This window comes from Diadema antillarum, unplaced genomic scaffold, assembly GCF_040938485.1.
Source record: "Diadema antillarum isolate AM-2024a unplaced genomic scaffold, OU_Dant_1.0 seq00001233_RagTag, whole genome shotgun sequence".
NCBI lineage: Eukaryota > Metazoa > Echinodermata > Echinoidea > Diadematoida > Diadematidae > Diadema > Diadema antillarum.
In genome coordinates this window covers 67,997-85,477 of record NW_027272021.1, presented here as the reverse complement: position 1 = coordinate 85,477, position 17,481 = coordinate 67,997, and the positions used below count along the sequence as shown (strand labels likewise).

Genomic DNA, 17,481 nt, shown 5'->3' with positions numbered 1-17,481 from the left:
TCCAGCCTGACTGTAGGGAAGAGTCACAAGCAGCTGGCCTAGCAGAACATTTCAAAGAGTGTCTCTAGTGAAGTATCCATATTCAATTGGCACCCTCTCCATATGTTCTTGTAAGTTTATGTTCACTGCCTTATCATTCCTTTAAACACTTCTGGGCATTTCTGAACCTTCAATAGAGGGAAAATTTTCTGCATCAAATTTTTATCAAGACTCAAATTCGGATGTGGAAATAAACTTCTTCAATCAAAACTTCAGTGACTTGTCTGCATTGTCATGAGGACATACTGCCTTTCTGTGATACTTCCTTCTCTTCTGCTCCAATGCACCTGAAAGCCTCCACGATGCGGACAGCTTCACAGAGACAAGAGGTATACTGTAGTTAACAGGAATGTTTCTGGAAAGGGCAGACCTAGCGCATCTATACGGGGGAATGCACAAAGCCACTGCAGACATGACAGTTATGACATGGAAGAGTCTACAGGTTGCAACATGTAGGGTTTTACCCTCAAAATTGAATTCAGCTTTATGCCAATGAAATACATGTACAAGCAGTCAAAAAAGGGAGGTAAGGATCCCATCCTGCAGCCGACCATCTCTTCCTCTGAGGATTAAGTGGTGAATACCAACATTCCCCACAGCTAACTAATGCGAAAAGGGAAATTTTTGCACGCCTAAAACTTTCACAAATTTGGCAAAAGTAAAACGTATGCACAGGTTTTTGTCAGTACGCGAGTTCAGTAAAAGGCATTCAGTTTTGTTGTAAGAGGAGGAGGAGAAGGAATCAGACATAAAGGATAACAGGCATATTAGAAAAAAATCTGCATTTTCGCAGCATTTTGCACTGTTCCTATGTGATTCCTAAGACACTCCTAGGTATGTCCACAGCAATTCGTAGCAATGCCCCAGGAAATAGTGATTCCCACATTTGTTTTTCCGCACGTATCTGGTACGGAAAGAATACCGAAATGACATAGCTTGCTGCCTCAACCTTTCTTATTCTTGTCTCGGTTCTAGTGGATGCCAACCCTTAGTGGGGGTAAGTCAACATTGCAATAAATTGAACCATTTTGTAACAGCGTATGTATTCTTGTTGGGTCTTATTTGAAGTGAAAATAATTTGTCAAAGGCAAATATCACAGGATTTCTTCCATTTGACCATTAAATCATGTTAACATTGGTAATTTGTACACTTCCACAAAGAGTTTTACATCATGTGATTTAATAAGGTAAAATAAGGACTTTTCCATGGCATGACTTGACTTTCACAGAATCAACTTCAGTGAGGTTTGCTGTATTTTCCAATTCATTCTGATACCAGAAGATTTTTTTTCTTTTACTGTTTTGTTTTGCTTTTTTTATAATAAAGATAGATTTAATGACTATTATAAACTTGCGAAACTGTATCTCACATCTTCTTTATATTTCAAGATGTTTATAAATTCATGAATCATTGCATTGCGAATCTTGTGTCCAAAGTTAATGGGGAACTTGTGAAGAAAAAAAACAATGGAACAGACCCGATACAATGCAAATTGTAGATACTGAAAGATCAGTTTATGCTCTACTGGTATTTGGAACGCTAGTCTACCTCTCAGACGTTGATGGTTCATTTAAATATTAAGCACAAAATTTCATGTACAAAGTCTACCCGAAATTTATGTTTTTCAAAAAGCAGAGTGTAGTTTGTGTGATTGCCGATTGTGAGATGACATCTGGTGAACACTAATTAATGCAGATCGCCTTATTCATCAGCAGTGACAAATTCAAATTACAAAACCGTATCTAGTTTGAATTGGGATGATTAAGCCAGCTCAGGGAATAAGTATTTAAGTAGACTAAACATGAGCTATCAAAGCTGTAGGTTACCTTAGTGGCATTACAAATACAGACTACAAGCCCCTTGCAATCAATCATCTCACAGTGGTACTTAGCTGTATGCAGTTGAACTTGAGAAACTGATGACTATTACTACTTCCCAGATTGTTTAGTTACAGTATCTAGTGCATGACCACATACAGTAACTTGGTGATGAACACCCCCTGAAAAAAAAAAAAAAAAAATATGGGAGCAGCACGACATTTGTTTGGCAAGCCACGGGTCTGGGCAACAGCGTTATTTCTGATGACATTAATTCGGCCACCTTTTGTCCTGCCGACCATGCATGTGTGCTTGGGAACAGCTCTAGGAGTGGGTGAGTCATCTCTACACAGGTCTACACAGGTCTACATGTACACTAATACAGCGTGGAGTCTTAAAGGTGCTCATCAGATCTTGTAAGAGGTGAATACCATCTGAATTCACAGGCCAGCCACACTTGGACATTTTAAATATCATTATATTGATATGCCAGCATACAAGTTTACTTTTGCATAATGAATGGACTGTTATAAGAAGAATAAATGTCTCTGCTAATCAATCTGTCAAAAGAATGAAAGAATGCCAACACATCAACTGTAATACCCTTGTTTACCGCAGACAGGTTAAAGTTTGGTCCTTTCAAATCCTGCAAAGTATATTGCATGTATACCAAGACACAGTAAAAAATTCTTTTAATAAGTACCAGTATTTTGCATTCCTGATTGAGAATCAATTTATCTACTTCAGGACTGTTTCATGGAGCATGCGAATGACTTGTGATGATGGCAAATGTCACAAAAATGGCAATGCCCAGCATTCGTATTTTAAACTGCAAGATCATCGCATCGGCACAGGGATTCAGTGCATGGTCAACTTTTAGCAGACATCTTTTTTAGTTTGGTAGAAATTTCAAAAACATTTGAAATTTAATTCAAATGTCTTCAGCATCCACAAAATGTCATTTTCCATGAAAAGTACACATTTCATCAACTTGTTACTGGCATTGTGTTACGGGTAATATTATTCCCCCTGCTTCCTCAAAGAAGTAAGTCAAGTGCTCTTTCTTTATGCTAGAAAAGTGAAAATATATGTTAACTTCTCTTCATATTTTCTTTGTAATATTATTGTCTATATGGGGTCCTGAAGTGTATAGTCTCCTTATCCAGCAATGACAGCATCAAAACTTTAACAATTCATAATTCTAGAATCGAGTCTGATTTTCCTCAAATCGTCCCTGATGTTTTCCTACTAATATTGCTGCTTCACTCAATCCACATTTACATTTGGGCTTTGGTTTCCTTTAAGTCATGTGTTTTTTTTTTGTGTGTGGAGTGGCCGCAGTTCAGCAGTGGTACACATGACATTGACACAGACATCATGAAAACTACATGACAAACTGCACAGGAATACTTTTAAATACCGGTAGCGCTGTCTGGACACATTCAAAGTAAAACTTCTCCAAATGTTGGACTTTGCCATTTTGCCAACATTTGTGTCTTCACATATCATTCGCTTGCCCAGGAAAACAGCCCTCACATATCTCCTTCTGTACAACTGGCTACTGACGAAGTAAAATAAAATAGCAAAGAAACAACAGCAGCAGCCGAGTAGGTAAGGGAAAGTGAAATATAGTATGAGGAGTGTCTTTCCTATAGGCAGAGATTCTTGGGCAAGTAACTCCATAAGGGCAATTCCGCGGTTAGTAACGTTACATTTGAACAAATTTAGATATTTGTTTTTACTACAAAATTACCATTTATTCATTTCAAGTCAAAATTATGTCAAAAACATATTCATCCTTCCCATGTTTATGATACAGAAAAGAATGAATACAATCCAAGAAATATTAGAATTGCTATGGCAACTTAAAGGGCTAGTTAGTAACGTTACGAAAAAAGGACATGACAAAAAAATCAATGTCTTGTAACAAAAAGTGTGCAAAAATTCAAGTTACTTCAAACAAAGTGTTGCATTAATTTCAAGTATTGCATCATGACAAATGTTCATGCAAATTTTTTTAACAGTTCGACCGATAATTTTTTAGCTAGACCCCCAAAAGCATGGTTAGTAACGTTACGGTTAGTAACGTTACATTTGTCCGGAGTAATTCCGCAGGTCATTTCACCCTTTTGTAATCGACAAAATGTCACATGACTTCTGGAGTATTTAAATGTATTCATCTTTTACCCTTTAGCAAAACTTTTAGGAAAACATTTCAAAGGAACCCACTGTAATTTGCATTTAAGTGAATTTCAGCATCCCCAGTCCCACATGTACATTTTAGATGATGGTTTGAGATCTTTCAAAATCAATGAATACGAAAAATAAAATCTACTGAATTTGAAAGACCCTAGTGATTGGTGAACATCCATGGCATTAGTTGATACCTAAATCAAAGAGTAAGATAAAGAGGCACATTTCTTTTATCCATGTCATGTCCACCTAACTGCGGAATTGCCCATAACAATAAAAGAAGCTATTGCAACTAAATATCTTACATGTCTCCACGAACAGAGGGGTTTTGCAATAGTCAAACATGAAAGATTTTATCTTCCCGACAGATACACCAGGGCCCTGTTTCATAAAGCTGTTCATAAAGTTACACACGACTTTAGGAACGACTCATGGCAAGCCAAGTGGGTTTCTTAAATCATTTTTAATTTCGATAGCTTAAGTTCAAATTTGCAGATGATATTGATAATGATTATTCTTACTGTAGTCTGCTGTGCAAAGTTTTACAAGTTGTATCATTTGTATACGTGGCACACATATCTCGTCTGTGCCTTGTACATTGTATCGCTGACCTCTGATTGTATCAGTGTTGCACTACACTAGAGTCTTGGCTTAAAACTTATGACAATGTATTTAAAGCTGTGTGTGGGGGCATGTCTCCTTTTGACGTAAGTTTCTCAAATCATGTTAACACACGTTTTTAGTTGAAAGTGTATTTTTGCTCCAATATAGATAAAATATTGACATAGAGTCATACTTTGTAAAAATGTTAGGGGAAAAAATTGCACACATTTAGGCACTTCATATTCCAGTCGTTTGTAAAGTGATGCATAACTTAATAAACAGCTTTATGAAATAGGGCCCAGTATTGTAACTATTTCCATTTCAAAATTCCTGCCAACTCCACAAACAGACAACATCATGTGATGCAAGGAAATGTAGATCAATATTTCGCTGGCCCCTGCAGGCACCCAGTCGCACCCACAGTGAATGCATGCGAAATAACATACATGTCGCTACAATTGCCATTTATGAGTATTGCACGTGTATGCATGCCAATAACTACCTTAACACAAAGAGGCATCATCTATGGCATTGGGCTACTCAAAATTCCCTGTGTTGCTGGCGGTACATGACTTGAAAGTGATCATATCCATTCACATAACTTTTCTATAAAAAATTAGCAATTTTTTATATTCTAATATCTGGAATCAAAGCAATGAGGTCCACAAAAGATAGTTTACATAATTTATAGATCAATGTCAAAACTCAATTCAGCATTGTGATACTGAACTTTATTTAATCACCACGTAAAATTGAAGGTTATGTACTGCTGGCAGTCCAAAACATGGCATTTAATATCTGTTCATCAGAACTGACACATAAATAAAATTTGTTACAAGTACAAAGTACTATGCAAAGATAACTAAAAGTTATGAGGTGGTGGATAGTGTCGAAAAATCTTGTACATGATATCATGATACACATGTTGTAGTTATTCAACCTTCACTGAGTCATGTTGATATACATCAACTGTATAATGACTTCACATGAACTGAAGTAAATGCTGAAATACAAACTTTGTAAAGATTGCACTGTGGTAAATTCATCAATGCAGCTTTTGTGAGTCTAACATCTGGTGTTACCCTTTGGTAGACTTTGCCCGACTGTCTCAGCAATGCTTACTTTACAGTGAAGGACCCCATTCTACAAGATCCTTTCACAGTTTGGGTCATTGTGTTCCCAGCATTGTGTGTTCCACTCTTGACAATACCAGTTCATATTTCATGCTCAAATAGCTGTTGTGTAATGGAATATTTGTACCTTTCTGTAAAATATTACTATGTTAACACCATTTGCCGTACAGTTGATTTATTACAATCACCCGATTAAAGACAAACACACACACACACAACCACAGACAGTAAATTTCTGTAATCACAAAAAACAGACTGACTTCACAGAAATTAAAATCTTGTACCGCACCTAGATTTTTTTATTACAATTATTATCAATTATTATTTTCATTATTGTTATTATTATTTTATTATTATTACTATTATCATTATTATTATTATCATTATTATTTTCATCATTATTATTTTCATCATTATTATTATTCCTACTACAGTACTCTCCGCGTAATCGGGTATCGCTTAAACGGGTACTCCGTTTTATTGGGTAGTAATTTCAAAATCAGTTCCAATGCACACTAAAATTACCTGATAATCGGGTTGCCTCTCCGCATAAACGGGTTAATAATTTTCTTCTTATCTAATTTCTACCCACATTTTATAACAGATATAACACTTTAAGAAATCATGAATGTCAAATTTTCCACTGCTAATCGCCTTCTCTGCTTAATCTGCAAAGAAGACCGATAATTTGGGGAGTAATTAAACTTGAGCATCAAATACATGTACCAGTACACCTTGTACCAATAAGACACATGTAAACAAACAATACACATGTAGCCAGCACACACAACTGCATATAATAGACAGACAGGAGTTGAACACACTTGCGCTCCTCCCTTGCTCCGCAACAACATTCATATATATACGAGATATTTTGAAAAAAAAAAGAAAAGAAAAAAGAAAAACAGGCCATGCAGCAGCTCCATACCGGCAATTTTACTTTTCCCCAATGCACGCAAAGAGACGTGTTCATTTCGGAAAACGCCTGCGTATTTAGTAGCGAGGAGTCTATATCAAACGACAAAGTTTACACAAAGAGTGTAAATTATTGCTCGTGACTGATTAAGTGCAAGGTATGTATAATGTGCGGTGCAAGTATGCGTATTAAGCATACAGTGTAGGTGTTTGATGCAGTGTACAATGCATATATGTACATATACACATTGTGTGTGTCAATTGTGAATGAGACGTGTTCCTCTGTTAATCGGGTACTCCGCTTAAACGGGTAAGAAACGCTCCGCCGGAGCCTACCCGATTATGCGGAGAGTACTGTACTACTACTACTACTATTACAGTATTCATCGCATAATCGGGCATATATCGGGATCCTCGCTTAAATGATATACGCTTCCCAGAAACATTTCCAACGCATGTTATTTTCACTGGATAATCGGGCGGGGACCTCTGATAAACGGGACAATTTTTCTTCAAGCGATCTTTGATTTTGTTAATATTTTACACAAAAAATCTACCAAAATACCACAACAATATTTTCAAAGATTCCGTATCAGTTGTCGTTTACAACAAACTTACAAAGCAAGCTTCGGATTGTTGTGTTTTGACCTCCGTCCATCCAGTACACGTACATGCATAGCCACGAAAGCGCCGTGTATAAGTATCCATGCCATTGCAAAGCACATGCCTTCGCGAACATTCTTCTCCCCTACATAAGCAAAGCCATGTGCTCGCTTGCAATTCCTACTCGACTCACATCCAATAAAAAACATGCCTCGCTCATACAGCCCAGGCTGTGTGCGTTGTTTAATCTCAGTCATACACTCTGAGGGCAAAGTCCATTGTTATCGCGCGCCTTCGTATCTTGTTATCTACTGTCTTTGGTTTCAACTTTCAATACAGCTGTACACTGTGATCTGTGTGTACGTCACAATCTTCCTCAGTTGTGACTGGGCAAAAGTTACGTGATTGAAATGAGGGCTATGAACAGTTACGTATTCAGTGAAATGGGGGAAAGAGTGGAAGGGAGAGCGTGAAACATGAGAAGGGTTCAATGTATGTGCGAATACATAACGTTTTATGAATCTAGACTATGAGCTGACATTGCTTACGTATACACGCGTGTTTGACAGAAGAAGAATCGAACCCGGTTGCGATTACTCTACATCATTGCGAGAATGCAGAGAGAGCTGGAGGGGTAGTGGGTAGAGGGGTAGTGTGTTGTGTATTCATGTACATGTACAGTACGTCAGTATGCATGTGTGTGTGTGTGTGTGTGTGTGCACTACATGTACATGTCGTATGCCGTTAGTGTATGGTGAGTACTCATCGCGAAATCGGGCACCTCGCTTAAAGGGGCCGTGTTTGCTACTCCCAACCTGTCCCGATTATGCGATGAATACTGTACTATTATTATTACTCATACACATTTTTATTCATTTAATGAATTTTGTTAAGTACAGTCAAAGCCAGCACATACTGTGTATGACCAGGAAAAATTGTGCCTGACCTTATTTCCAAATTTTTGATTTTTTTTTTTACTTACAAACAGCAACTTCCAGGCAAGGCAGTTTGCTGCAAATCATTTTCCATTTCTTTGTGTCCAAATCAAACTGCACATCTCTTCACTATTGCCAAGTAATACTGATTATCTATGATGAAATGAAATGAATGATGGCTTCAGGACAGCTTAAGGCATCACAAAGCCTACAATGTACAGTTGAACCTCTCTTATCCGGCCTCCCTTTATCCGGATCTCTCTATTATACGGACGGAATCTCGCTGTGATTTTTTTTAAAAATAATTACGGGAGGCAAGGGGGATTCCCAACTCCTTGAGAACTCCTACACAAACACACATGAATTACATATTACTTCCAACATGATTAACATACATTACATCAAATTTTTTTCCAAACTGCTTACCTTCAGACATTTTATCATCCCCAAACATCCCAAAATCATCGCAAGAACATGGACAGATTATGCGCTCGAGTCCTCTCATATCGCATTGCCACATATACATGTAGGTCCACACACAGCCGTCGATATGACTAGATAGACATGCATTGTTTCGAGTCATTGGCTGGGCAACGAATGATATTGAACGCTCAAAAATTGTTCACACACAGTACACACAAAGAGCGAGAGGGAGACCATCTAACAATGGCGACCTACAGTCGACTCTGCCGAGCCGTGATGATCGAATTTTGAAGCGTAGTTTCGTCGACTCGTACTGTTTATTTTCAAGATCTACTTGATACATTTCTTAATGATTATTTAGGTAAATCATCCCAAGAATTTATAAAAGAAAATGATTTCATTCTTGCAAACACGAACCTCTATTTTGGGGTCTGTTACTGAGTGTAACAATGAAAAGGTTGCAGGATACACATTACTACATGTGGTACTACAATGGGCTACATCAGTACATGTATAAAGCATTGAGTCTCCCATATCCAGCCAAATCCCTTATTCGGATGAGCCCCGGTCCCGACTTGTCCGAATACGAGAGGTTCAACTGTAGTACAAAAAGCAATCAATGAATTTAATGACATACAGTGGCCTTCACTGAAGGATTCGGGAGACAAGCTCTTCTTCTACTTGATGGCTCATATTGACCCGTGCAAATCACCCAAAATGAAACCCAGTATGTGGGCATCACACTAAACTGTTATTACCCATTGATATCCACAACAAGTATAAGCAAATATGACATGCAGAGACAAAATTGGAATAGCAGATGAAAAAGCAGTCTCATTTACTGTTAATTTTTATACTTTTGCACATTTTAGAATTACTGCACTTCACAGCTTTAGGTGAATTTCAATTTTTTTTTATGCCCCAAAATAGTATTAATTCATTAAAAAAAGTAAATGTGGCAAATCACAAGGCTGCAGACAGGGACAAGAAACACATTTTGTCTAGATATTTTCATTGGCATTTGGAAATATAGGTTTTTTTTTTAATATTTATATATAACAGTCCTTGTCAAATCAAATGTGCATGAGAACAAGAAATTATTTTCTTTTTATACTTGGCCTAACAATAAACCAGGCGAGTTGGTGTACAATTAAAGGAGAGATCCAATCCAGAATTTTACCAATTTCAAATGAAAGAGAAAAAAAAAATCCCTGCAGAACAGTGCAAAAATGATCAAAATCGGATAAGAAATAAGGAAGTTATGACATTCTAAAATTTTACAATTTTTCGGAAAATTCTTCTTGACCAGTCATTGATTGTGAATATTCAAATCAGCAAGTTGATAATGTCTTGCTCTCACAATTTCTTATTAATTTCATACATGTACATTGTAAGTACAGAAATGACAAAATTCTCATATTTCAGCTGTACAGATATAAAATCTGCCCTGAAACCACCCAAAGTAAAAAAAAACAACAAAAAACAAACAAACAAATGTTAACTCTGATATCTTTTGGTATAGGAATATGCTTAAAATTACGTATTAGTTAAATATAACAATTTTTCTAAATTTTACAACATGCATGAAAAATTCCTGTTAAGTATAACTGTTTGTAAGTGGCTAATTAGAGACTATACAATTGATTTTAATATACAGGTAAGTTTCATTAATATTGTTCATTGCAAAATCAGTGTACGTACTACGCTGAAACAGCTAGTGATCTACAAATGTACCTGTCTGGTCGGTTCTTTTCAAGTCTGACTCTCAATTTTCTTGTCTTTTCAACTCTCAAATTCCACATAAACTTTCTATTGAGCATCTCCACAGTAACTGCTATCACCTTCAGGCTACTGATATACAAGGATTTTGTGTCTGGGACATGGTGGTTTGGGACAGGAATTTTATTTTATTTTTTTTATTTGAATACATACCGATGTAGTTCAATTGTTAATAACTCGCGCCATGTAAAATTTCATTCCTCTATATGTACTAGTCCATTACCGTCTAAATTGATGATTTTTCTTGATTCGGTCAAGCAGCTGTAGTATGACAACTGATCCACTTGAGGGATTTGGAACCTGTGCACATTTGCCAGGAATTCATCGCTTACCAGTACATACAGCAGTATCTACATATTGGCAGAGAGCTAGTGCAATGTAGCCTTTTGACAAGGTCCTCTTGCTGTGTGGTATTGCTTTCTGGGCAAGCAAAGAAGCGAACTAAGCCGGGTGTGCAAGTACGACAGCATGAGAAGCCCCATTGCTCTCGCCTGGACTCAATTCACTTGACTCCATTTGCTTGCCACCATGCAGCGACAGGGCCTTGTCATGAGGCTAGGTGCATTGTGACTCGTTTCCCACTGTACTGGTCATGAACAAATATTGAATAGTCATAAGCATGGCATATGCGCGATGCAACACAAAGGTTTTTTTCTTTTTTTTAAATGAACGAAAACAGAGATAAACACAAAGAAAAATGTCTTTTCAAGACCATGGTAACAGTCTAGAAACTCGTGAGCAAGTTCCATGGCAGGTATAAATCAGCTAAAATACATATACAAATGTAGGCCCTACCAAAACACCAGCCTTAATTGCTAGTGAAATAGGACACTAACAAGCTATGTACAGAAATTGTCTCCCATGTGTGCGCAAGCTCGCTCTGAAAATCCCACAGCTTGCATGGCATACGTGCTGTCTGTGCTGGATGCCGGGGATGCGCGCTTGCACGAAAGGTGCCCAAAGGCTGGTGGGTGGCAGAATTCATGAAGAAAGTGAACCTGTGAGCCTTTCCTTTGATCATTTACAGGCCTCGAATTACCCGGGAGGCAAAAGGCAATTTGCCGCAATGCCCTATCTACTTGCCGCAATGCCTCTCTCAAAATTACCATGCTTACTGCAACTTTTCCTTGCTGCCCTTAAAAAATTTTGAGAGAGAGTGCCCCTAAAACCAAAAATTGCCTGTCCCTAAAACTGGCGAAATTCAAGGCCTGCATTTAGCTTTGAAATTTCGGTAGATGATAGACGAAACATTAGACTACAACAATATGCCAACAACAGAAATTCAAAGGTTTTGACCAATTTTGATGATCTGACTTCACACTCGATTTTCTCGGCTCAGCCGTCAGCGACTTTTGGATCCTTTTGTTGTGGCCCGTCACATATGCACAAGATCAGGTTACTTCTGGTTTTATTTTTCTCTTTACGAATATTTGTCAAATGATGTCAGACTTCACTTTCATGGGGCCGATTCGTGTCTTGGGAGGAGAGAGCCGCAGAAAAAAGCACCAAAACTTTCAAGTCAGATCAAGCCGATATGTGCCGCAGCCCTGCATTGAGCAACCCACTGGTGCCTGTGTTTCAGTGGGACGCTGCACATTGGTTGATTAAAACTTGATTTTTTTTCAAAAAGCGCAGACAGAATTTTTTCTTGTTTTCATCATGGGTGGACTATGGAGAGTGGACATGTGTGTGTAACAAAACAAAATAAATCACAGTGCGTACTTGCGAAAATTTATATGTCAGATGTGAGATGGATGAGAAGTGAACAGGAGGCCTCATGAGCATTTCGGTCAAGGGCCGGGTGCTCATGACTCTGAGCAGGAGGGATCCTGACCTTCTTATGAGCAGGAGCCCCCCTCGGCCCTCATGAGCAGGTTCCCCAGACTGATTTGTGCTATCCGTGAGTGGCTGCCGGCCGGTAAATCATATATTCTGTAAATTTACCCTAGTCTAGGTTCTATTAAATTCTACACGGTCTAGCTAGCCTATAAATTATCTCATTTATTTCATTTCATTTCATTTCATTTCATTTATTTCCACTTTCATAATTGGTTTACAAACTTTGCATTAAAAACAAACAGACAGACAAGCAAACAAACAAACAAAAATACATGGTGTCAAATATGATAGTGGCGGAATCATGACAAGCACAAAGTAGGCTTATTGAAAAATGATCCCTTAAATATTGTGATGTAAATATATATTAATCATTTATAATCATTGGTTTGTAACTGAATTGAAACAAACATGAATGCAAAATACGATAAGATTTACAACTTGAATAGTTTCAGCCAAACAAATTGGTCTGTCGAGGGTTAATACACTAGTAAATTATCCTAAATGGCACTCTGTCACAAGCCATATTTTCTGGCTGTCCAGCCACAAATGTTGTATCGTTACAATAATTGTAAATTACAGTGGCCTAGCTTCTAGAGTGGACATGTGCGTGTCTGGGACTGGGCTTGCTGTGAGTAGGTCTAGGGCTAGACAGAAAGATCCGTCTGTCCGGAGGACTCTTTTATATTTTGCCATTAACGCTGTCCTCCGTAGACAGACGGAAGGTATCAGTACCCATGGGCATTGCTGTGTGGATGTTCTTAACCAATAGATCAGTCTGTATCTGGTCGTTGGGGAAATGTTCCGCGGAGACTGCGTCTGGCTTCACGGATCCCCTCCTGATTATACAGAGGAAAGCGATAACGTCAAAAAAATAAAAGACTCCTCCGGACAGACGGATCTTTATGTCTAGGGCCTACTTAACTAATTACTAATACTAGTTTTAGTATTTACCAGAGCTACCAAGTCTCACGCATTCTGAGTGAGACTCAAGCATTTTTTTTAGGGGACGTCTCACGATCTCACGCATGGCACCCATTTTTCTCACGCATCGAGCCAAGTCTGCAATTCAGGCCTATAATAAGGAGCGTAGCTCAAAGGATTAAAGTGACAAATTGAAGGTATATTTTCCTATTGTCTTTCAAAATAAGTGAAAAATAGTCACTTAAGTATGCACCTGATTGCACCATTAAGAGCTAAAAATTGAAAAAGCTCCCTACCGTGGGAGGCCACGGGGGGGGGGGGGGGGGGGGGGAACCCTCCCACACCCTCGCTCGCACGCACATTTGCTCGCCAAGATGCAGAGTCATGAAAATGTCACTCACAAAAAGATTTGAACTTGGCATCCCTGATTTACTGTCAGGTAGATCTATGATACAGCACTAGAAATGCCCTGCCCACTTCGCTTCTAGAGCTCTGCATGCTCTGCATAAAGATGCTGCTCTTCCGCGAGCCACACGATGCACGATGATGCAGGGGGAGAGGCCTCGACAAGGGTAGGGGGGTAAGATGGCATTTGTCGCGTGTCTCGCGTTGAGACTGTACAATAAGTCTTAGCCTGTATAAGAACATTGGGGAAAACATTGTATATTTTCTCGAAGTCATTTTTCTTCAAGCAAAGGACGAGGTTTTGGTGTGGCAGGTGGTGTATGGTGGATGCATGCACGACGATGGCGACCATATACCACCAGGCAAGACCAACGGCATACTTACGAGATCCAAAACGGTATCCACTATGTCCCGGTTCGCGATCTCTCCCACCTCGATAAGCCCGATCAAAACACCGAACTTCATCTTGGCAGTACCCGTCGCAGGCATGTTTTCAGCTATAACATCCTTCTTTGGAGTCTCCGCTTCACCAGATCCCTCTGCCGCCATAGCGTGGGTTAGAAGCTATTACGCTCAGGCAATGGAATGAGATAAATCCTTTAAAATAGATAGATATCCACAAATTCCCGGAGCATTCAGAAACAGAATAGTGTCGATCAGCCGCAAGCAGCTGCAGGGAATGCAGCCATATAATTTACGCGTGTAAATCTTGCATAGGCAGGTGTGTTTTGTTGCCAATTTGAAGCGATAAGATTACAGTCGATTTGAAATAATATGTGGACAGGATTATATTGAATAAAATTTAATTTATTCAGTTATTCCAACATATTTAGAATTAATCTTATGAGATTAATATACCTTGTTAAATATACCAATTTGCAATAAATTAATAAAGTTATTTTGTTGTTCGTAACATCCCCAAACCCACACACGCGTTGCGCATGCGGCAATCACAGCGAGGGTCCCTCAGATCAGGGAATTGAGGTGAGCATTCTGCTCAGAGATTACTATACTTACGCATGATTGTACTGAAACTCCTTGCTCAACTCCCCCTCCCCCCTCCCCCCTTCCTCCCTCAAGTGGTCCTCTGTCCCGCATATACGCGATTCCGAATTTTCGGAATAGGGGTATATTTTAGGGGATCGATTGGGGGGATCCAAAAAATCATTGCAATATGGAGTCTTTCTGCATTTTTGTTCCCGAAATATTCTTATTAGGGGAAACTTTCAAATATTTCTCAATCAATCTTGAAATAGGGTCCCGAACAGAGCTAGTTTCAACCCCCCGAAAAATTCCGAAATAGGGGTAGTGGGGCCTCTTGGTGTTTGTCCCGATTACTCCGATTCTCCCGAATGTGTTTAGTGTATGCTTTGTTGTAAAGCATGCCCGACAGGCCTTCTTTTCGCAGGACATTTCGCAACCACACCTCACTCTGCTTTGCGCGCTTCCTTTATTTTAGAAAAAATACCAAACAAAACAAAGCAAAACAAAATAAAACCCTGTGACAGAGGGGAATTTAGCTGACATCCCTTCCAAAAGCCCGTACATGTATAGTATAGGGTCAAAATCCCTACCCACTGATTTTATAAGAATCTGGAACAAGCATCAATCATGTATAATGGTTGACCGCCCTGAGGATTACATGTCGAGGGGGGCTCAACTCAAGACCAGGTTGTGGTGTCAGCTGCCTTCTAGTTTCTCACGATCTACCTGTAAATGAAAATAATATTGACTTCATAATATGCCCTCTTGATCTTGAGCATGCACGAATGTGTTAGCAATACAGGGAATTTGGGATACAAGAACAGCGAAAATACAGAAGTGGCAAATCCTGGGTAGAAATTCCATAATCGTTACAATGATAATGATAATTACTGTCATTTTCAAAACTATCAGTATTATTATCTAATCACTGACTTAGTGTCAGAATGCAAGAGGTAAATATGTCAGTGAAATATATATACCAGAAGTATATAAATGCTAGGAATATAAGCCTAGATATTTCCTATGAATTTCCAAACTCTGACATTCGACATTGATATAAAGATGTATTCAAGCAATCTTGTGAATAAGTGACCATAAATCAATCCTTTTTTGTTCATGAGCGAATACAAATACATGTATTCTTTATATACATACTTTGTCTTTAGAGTTTCTGATTTATGACTATGGGCAGAGGTGACTCCACTTACAGGTGTATATAGATACGCCCGTTATTCACTGAGGGGCGCAGCCCAGAAGGATATAACCCTAATAGGCCTATATAAAGAGACACCGAGTCCCATGGTTTCAACCAGAAACTCGAAATAAGGCGAAATATATAGGCCCTAGCTGTTTTGTATTTTGGATTCAAAAATATAAACAAAAGAAGAGGGAAATGAGGCGAGAAGCCATGCCGTGAATGCGATGTTGTGATGGATGGATCAGTAAACTTAATTTAACCAGCCACGATGTCACAATCAAAAATTGTATAGAAGCGCATGTCTCATTGCTTGTAAAGTCACATAGGCGTGGTCACACTGGCAAAAGTTTGGCGGGGTGGAGGAAAATCCCTATTAGTTGGAGTGGGAAGTTTCGGGAGAAGTTTCTCGTGAAGTTTCTCGTGAAGTTTGCGGTCACACAACGGCAAAACTTCGAGATCTTTTGCCAGTCTGACCGTGCCTATGCTTTGTATATAACATTCTACAAAGTGGACTTACGAAGCAGCGAGCGCTGTCAGAATTGCTTTGTGCTGTCACAATATTGCTTCATCATTCACAAAATCATAATAATAAACCATAGTGTCGAACAGGCCAACATTCTGAAATATTAGTAGCTGGAAATATATATAATCACTTGACCTCTTTCAGCGTATAGAGGATTAACTTTTTATCCAAAATATTAATGAAAACATACATAAACACGTGAAACTCTTTCAACAAATCACTACATGGAAGATATTTTTTCATCCGACAGATTCATGATATTGTTTGTTACCGTATACTTGTCAAATATAATATTAGTCTTGTGTTGTAAACATACAAGGGACATCGTTTAAATGGATTACAGTTCACAATCCAGTATAGCTAGTAGGCCTAATAGGCCTACTGCACGATTATCTAGATACTAATTGTACACGATAATTTTCCAAAATGAATCCCTTTTCATTATCAGGGTTAAGCAGTCATTTACCTCTATTACAGCCTTCTTTATTTTTCCTTTGTGAGCTTGTTTCTTGTTTCATTTTAATCAGACAATTCTCTTCCAGATGAAAACGATTTGGATCATCATTTTGATAGGCCCTATCAATAGGCTATACGTGTACTGTCAATGTTATATCTATAATGATTACACTGGTGGTTTAATGACACCTTTGTATCGTTCACACGGGGATGGCTCTCAATACGACTTTCCATGCACCCGCGTCCTCAAAAAAAAAAAAAAAAAAAAAAATATATATATATATATATATATATATATATACATATATACATATACATATATATGTTTTTAAACAAAATAATTCTAGACAAGGGCGCCATTAAGGTTTTCCCTATTTCTTTTTTTTTTCTGTTGCCATAAAAGTAGGAGTCGTTCATGCAATAGATCCAGTGGACATTCACTACTACTGTATAGAAGTTTCAGGCTGATACTTAATTTACTGAATTCTACAATCTTTTCAGGAAAGTGTTATTTCATTGTTATTTTCAAACTAGTGTTACAAGCATTTATTCAAAACGCCATTTAGGGCATGGTTCTTTGCACACTTGGCACTTTGTTAACGAAGTGCACCATTACAGGGTACATAAAAGTTTTACAGGTGTGCCGTAATACGCAATGGGTCCATTCTCGACATGTTTGGACGCGGGTGTTGTCTGGTTTTTCTTTCATATCAA

General features: G+C 38.4%; 1 protein-coding gene across 10 annotated transcripts in view; it reads right to left on the bottom strand.

The window, feature by feature from the left end:
* LOC139745071 (neurobeachin-like) overlaps positions 1-14,268 on the bottom strand; it is a 444,680-nt gene extending 430,412 nt beyond the window's left edge. For all 10 annotated transcript variants that reach the window (XM_071655484.1, XM_071655489.1, XM_071655485.1 and 7 more), the window contains exon 1: positions 13,991-14,268. In XM_071655484.1, the coding sequence (XP_071511585.1) occupies positions 13,991-14,155 (165 nt within the window). In that variant the 5' untranslated portion in view covers positions 14,156-14,268. The remainder of the gene's footprint in view (positions 1-13,990) is intronic.
* Positions 14,269-17,481: the final 3,213 nt, after the last annotated feature.